General features: G+C 50.9%; 1 protein-coding gene across 1 annotated transcript; it reads left to right on the top strand.

Annotated features, from left to right (window-relative positions):
* Positions 1–404: 404 nt before the first annotated feature.
* LOC139307259 (homeobox protein Hox-B5a-like) lies at positions 405–2,976 on the top strand. Its single transcript, XM_070931097.1, has 2 exons — positions 405–1,113; positions 2,606–2,976. The coding sequence occupies exons 1-2, from the start codon at positions 405–407 to the stop codon at positions 2,854–2,856; spliced, it is 960 nt and encodes a 319-aa protein (XP_070787198.1). The 3' UTR covers positions 2,857–2,976.
* Positions 2,977–6,175: the final 3,199 nt, after the last annotated feature.

Genomic DNA, 6,175 nt, shown 5'->3' with positions numbered 1-6,175 from the left:
TCATCATTAGAAACCTCAGAGCATGAATTACCTCTCCAAAGTCATCGGCGAGAATTTACGACTGGTCAACAAAAGCACGTGACCGCCCCCCCCTCTCCCTCCTCCTCCTCTCTGTCTCTCTCTCTCTCCTCCCTCACCTCACCCCTCACCTCCCCCATCACACACACACACACACACCCCTCAATCCAACACACTCACACTCACACACACACACACACACTACCCCACCCCCATATTTGGACGGCGCATACATAGCTAAAAACGAAGTACAGTGCAACGCCATAATTCACTAATACATCATAAATCGTTGAAAGTACCCGCGTTATAACGACCAAGAGAAATCTAACAAATCAAGCGCCCCTTAGTACTCAACTGTAAGCCTGCAACTCTCTAAAACAACCTAAATGAGCTCTTACTTTGTAAACTCGTTCTCGGGGCGCTACCCAAATGGCCCCGACTATCAACTGCTAAATTATGGAGCCAGCAGCGGCGCAATGAACGGCGGGACGTACAGGGACTCTTCGTCCGCCACCATGCACCATGCGACGGGCTCTTACGGCTACAGCTACAATGGCATGGACCTGACCGTCACTAACCGTGGAGGGGGGAGCAGCGGCGCCGCCAACACCGGAGGACACTACGGGGGCGGCTCGGCCGTCGGGGACTCCCTGGGCTTCGGCTCCCCGGCCCCGGAGAGGGGCTTCAGACAGCCGTCCAGCTGCTCCCTCGCCTCTGCGGCGGACTCCCTCCTGTCACACGGCGGTGGAGACACCAAGCTGGGCGCCCAGAGCTCGTCTCCCCGCTCGGAGCAACCAGGAAGCGGCAATCTCAGCTCTCCAAACCTGTCCTCCAACTCCTCCGGCGGCGCCGCCGCCGCCGCCGGCGGCTGCAGCACGACGCAGCGCTTCACGGAGCTGGACGACGCGTCGCCAGAGACCGAGGAGTTGCAACACAACCCGGACGGCAGCAACCCGCCGCCCAGGATCGGGCACCCGCACACCGTACAGAAGCAGGAGGGCGGCCCGGCGGGATCAGCCGCTGGCGGCACGGCGGGCAGCGAGGCTCAGTCACCACAGATATTCCCCTGGATGAGAAAGCTGCACATTAGCCATGGTACATGCCGCTCTTGTGTTTACAGCTTATTAGCTCTGTATCATAGAAGTTCCAGGGCGATAATATTCATAACGCTGCCTCGTTAGATTGTCGCCGGTATGTTTTGGACACAGTGGGGTCGGTGACAGTTTCGCGCTTGTGGAAGCTACACGGGGGAGCCACGGCGCCCTGTGCCTCTTTGTACACACACTAAAGATCCAGCAGACTTATTGCCGCTTTGATTTGAGCTGACTAAAACTGGCTGCTGGAGAATAGCAGAGAGACACGCATTTAGCCACGGTTCCTTGTCTTTGCCCGCACCCCACCAAGCCTTTTTTTTTTTGTTCCTAATGCGTCAATTTAATATTTTCATGTGGCTGTCAGAAAGCAAGTCAGCGAGGTGTTTGAACCCCCCAGTAAAGCAGATCTTTTATTGTGTGCGTCTTGCTCTCATGCAGATGAAGAGTCATGCGGATAGTTCAGTATTTGTGTATTGTTTTTAACTTGTTTAGAAATTTGGGAATAACTAAACAGCACAGCTGGACACCCTCTGGTTAACCAGCTGAAGTTATGTATTAGCGTGTTTTCTCAGTGCACCAGGGTGCAATTCGTTTTGGGTCCCCCCCCCCCCACACACACACCCCCCTGTTGATGCTAGGGACGCCGGATGGTTGCCCCGCTCTTTCTTTTCCCCCTCTTTTTTCTTTCTTTCTTTCTTTTTTTTTTTATTTTAGCAAATTCCACAAAAGCGTCATAAATCTGTCAGGGGAGAAGCAAAACCGGGGCAGCGAAGCCCAACAACAGGCTGAGGAGCGCGCAGACATAGCCGGGGTGAGAGAGAAAAGGAGAGGGGTGTGGGGGGGAAGCAAAAGAAAGAGAGGCCAGGAAGGCTTTGGAGGCTGTTGCTCCTTTGAAAAGTGTAGCTTTATTACGTGTGGGAACTTTATTAGGGAGGTGAGGCAGAGGACGGGGCAATAAAACCCTGAAGGGAGCTAGAGGGAGTGAAAAAGGGGTGTGTGTGTGTGTGTGTGGGGTGGGGGGGTGATGGTGAAGAGGCTGGTTAAAAAGGAAAACAGTAATGTGACAAATAAAAGCAGATCTTTTGGCGCAGGCCGTGGAGTGGAAGCGGCAGACATATAAATGTGCCAAGAAAGACTGCTGTCAGAACAGTTTCACCCGCTGCTGTTGTGCCTTTTACGCACGTTTAAATTCTGACAAAACTGCGGGTGAGGTCAGCCCCCCCCCCCCCCTGTATCGTGTGTTTGTGCGTGGAGGTAAAGTTGGGAGGGGGGTGGACACAATGATATCAACACCTGTAGCTACAGTGTGGGAGACTCCAATGCAGCAAACCCTGTGTATTGTTGCAAGGTGTTCATGGTATTTTGTCCACCTACCTAATGTGTGCATTTCTACATGATCCCCCGTTTATGTGCACGTGTTGGTGCATCCAAACACGCCCCCCCCCCCACCCCCCCAACACCCTAACAGCCTTTTGTTCGCTCCAAACCCTCAGATATGACGGGCCCGGACGGGAAACGGGCGCGGACGGCGTACACGCGCTACCAGACGCTGGAGCTGGAGAAGGAGTTCCACTTCAACCGGTACCTCACGCGGCGGCGGCGGATCGAGATCGCGCACGCGCTCTGCCTCACGGAGCGGCAGATCAAGATCTGGTTCCAGAACCGGCGGATGAAGTGGAAGAAGGACAACAAGCTGAAAGGCATGAGCCTCGCCACCGCCGCCGGCAGCGCCTTCCAGCCCTAGAAACGAACCCAGTGCAAACGCGTCCATCTCCCCTTTTTTGGAAAGGTGTGCAGGGCCGGGCTTCCCAGGAGGAGAACGAGAGACACACAAACACACACACACAAGAAAAAAAATGAAGTAAAACAGACGAAGCCGGCAGGAAAACGGAGCAACAACAACAAAAAAAAAAAAAAGGAGACGGCGATGAAGAAACATGTGTATAACAAACAGATTCCAGATCTAGATTTAAAACAAACAAAAAACAAACACTTCCTATCATCAACTGAGTACTGTACAGCAGCACAGCACTTTTTATTATTATTATTATTATTATTATTATTATTATTTGTTCGGCATGTTGGTCTTTGGTGTTTTAGAGCAACGTTAAAAAAAAATAAAAAAAATAAGGTGGTACTTGCTCTTGTAAAAAAAAAAGAGAAAAAAAAGAACTTAGTGTTCCTGTATGTTGTCGTCGTTGTTAAAGCCGAGTCGAGATGAGGAAAGGATGAATAATGCTACCTAACCACGTTTCTACCTATGCGTCCTACCTGACAACCTTGCTACCTATACCCGTTGTTCAGTGTCTGAGTATCGTTCTGTGTGTGTGTGTGTGTGTGTGTGTGTGTTGTGATTGACGAAGTGCTTTCTAGAGAAGTTCGCATGTGAGCTCTCGTTGTAAGTTATTTACAGCCCCCACCTTCCTCTCTCTCTCTCTCTCTCTCTGTCAGTCACTTGCCATTCAAATCTGCACCTATTTTTATTGAGGAAGCAGGGAAGGTGTGTGTGTGTGTGTGTGTGTGTGTGTGCGTGTGTGTGTGTGTTTGTCCAAAAAACAAACCAGCCCTGCCTACATCTCCGCATCCATCCATGACGTTGTGTATAGCTCTCTTATTCAAAAACAAAAACAAAAACCAACAAAAAAACGTGTAACTGTATATTATTGTTATTATTATTGTAATTATTGGATCCATGTGTCAGAAAGGATGTACATAGATATATATTGACATTTTTAAATGTGACCAGTTGGCTATTTGTGGTTGCAGCGTGTGAGTGAGTGCGTGCGTGCGTGTGTGAGAGCGCGCGTGTGAGAGAGAAAACGGGTGGCTGCCGTGCTGTGAGGCCTGTAAGCTTTTCTGCCAATGAGCTTTTTGTATTTGTTTGTAACTTGGAGTAAAAAAAAAAAAGAAAAAAAGAAACAACAACAACAACAATAAAGTTCCTCATACTCATCGAAACTCTGACAGACTCCAAACCAAGCTGCTCGTGTACCAAACTGTCGCACAAATGGCTCAGCGTGTGGGGGGTGGAGGGGGGGGGGGGGTTGAAAACCGTGACGTGTACACCGGCCTTGGCGCAGCGCCCTCGGGCCGGACAACTGGTTTAGACAAATCAACCGGGAACGTTTGCGCTCGTTGCCGGTATGAATCTCTCGTGTTTCATATGCAAATCTGACGACATGGGGTCGTATTGTGAAGTCTATCTGGCCGAGAAAATCTCCCGGGATAGTGTGGTTTGATCCGGGCTAACTGTCTGACCAGTTCCGAGACCGGTTGTTCGAACTGCGTCACGCGTAAAGACGCGCCACACCGAAAACAGCCGTCCGGAGGCTTTGCCGTCTGTTTCAGGCCTCGCTTTAACCCTGAACGCCACATTTTCAAGGCGACAAAGGCTCCTGGAAGTTCGCAGCATCACTGCGCCGTGTTCATCAATCACTAAACATGCTGCAGAAAACACACACACACACACACACACACACACACACAGAACAGACAGCGCACAGGCCAATTTTCATCCCTGCTGACCAAGCCTGACAAGACAACAAACTGCCCGCACTGGACAAATTGGTCACTTTTCTCTAAACGGCCTCCCCTTTTTCCGTCCTAACGGAGGCCACTCCCGGGCAAATTAGGTTACCCTCTCCCGGTTTCCAACTGTAAACAACCAACTGAACTTTTAAACTCACCGACTGATGCCGCTGCGACGTCCCTGCTCACGCACGGTTTCTATCTCTGAGCTGACGTGGGTTGTGTGTGGTGGGGTGAGGTGATGGTGGTGGTGGTGGTGGTGGACGAGGTCCGGCTCCGAGTCTCATCTGGACACAACCGCTATCTCCTGTCTCCTCTGTGTGTGTACGCGTGTTGAGATATATATATATATATATATATGTTTTAAAGCTAACCCCCTTCTGCTTTGGGCCAAACTACATACGAAAAAAAAAGAAGGCAGCGTTGACATTTACATGTCAAACGGATGAGGGTTTTTATCTCCAAGTTGGGTCGTAAAGATCAGGCCTGCCCTCAGACTGTTACCTCTCACTGGCTCTCCTCTGGTCACGTGGGGTCCATAAAGTTAGTTTTATGGTTTTGGGGAGTTGACAATGTACTATATATTTCACATTCTAGAAAGCAAGTGACGGTTTAACGGCTTCGCGGGGATCCTAAAGGGGTCAGTAAAGTAGAGACAGAGCGGGAGAGGGAGGGAGAGAGAGTGTGTGTGTGTGTGTGTGTGAGTGAGAGAGAGAGAGCAGGCCACTACTACCGGCCGCTGTTCCTGCTCCGGTTCACACGCGGAGCCCGGCGAGGAGCTCCGGGTCTGTGCCCCAGCTCTGGACGCTGGGAAAACCCGGTAGAGAGAAAGAGCCAGGACAGCACAGTAAGTAATGTTTGAAGGCTGCCTGTAAGTGGGGGCTAAGTGGAGAGGGGTGGGGAGGGGAGTGGTAAAGGGAGAAAGAGAGAGAGAGAGAGAGCGAGCTATGTAATTATCATGTCACTCATTCACTCTGTAGTGCTGCTGTATTAACGCGCTCGCTGAGTGCAGCGAAGCTCCGGTGTGTTTAAGATATTTGAGATCCGTTGTGGCGGCTGGTCCGGACAGTGAGAGGCGGTGGTGGCGTCACAGATGGAGTGAGATGCTGCGCGTGTGCGTGTGCGTGTGTGTGTGTGTGTTGTCTGGCGCCCAATATACATATATATGTATATTTCTATATGTGTGTGTACGCGTGCGTAATGGTGGCGCACAGGCACGCAGGGTACTTGTTGTATGCGGATCACAGAGTGGTTTACATCCGCACGGTGGTTGTGTGTATCCGTGTGTGCCGTGCGTGTACGCGTGCAACACGCTAAACTTTAACGAAAGTGTCGGAGCTGTTAGAACGGAGAGTGCGTAAGGACTACTTCGCGTGGTTAGGGCTAGATCTGACCCAGAAACAACTGTGTGTTGCTGTTTGCTTGATTTTTGAAGGCGTGGAACTGATCTGACTCATGCCCCCCCCCCCCCATATATGAAATATATGACAGTCACGTTGTGAGGTGAGATTCAGATTTCCTTCCTGATGGCATTT

The sequence above is a fragment of the Enoplosus armatus genome, unplaced genomic scaffold (assembly GCF_043641665.1).
Source record: "Enoplosus armatus isolate fEnoArm2 unplaced genomic scaffold, fEnoArm2.hap1 Scaffold_54, whole genome shotgun sequence".
NCBI lineage: Eukaryota > Metazoa > Chordata > Actinopteri > Centrarchiformes > Enoplosidae > Enoplosus > Enoplosus armatus.
The sequence above is the reverse complement of the archived record's forward strand: the minus strand, read 5'-3'. Positions and strand labels throughout refer to the sequence as shown.

Bases quoted from the DNA above. Each gene is read 5' to 3' on its own strand.
- LOC139307259 (XM_070931097.1), top strand. From the start codon at position 405: ATGAGCTCTTACTTTGTAAACTCGTTCTCGGGGCGCTACCCAAATGGC. The intron at 1,114-2,605 runs GTACATGCCGCT...CCAAACCCTCAG, and splicing joins AAAGCTGCACATTAGCCATG to ATATGACGGGCCCGGACGGG.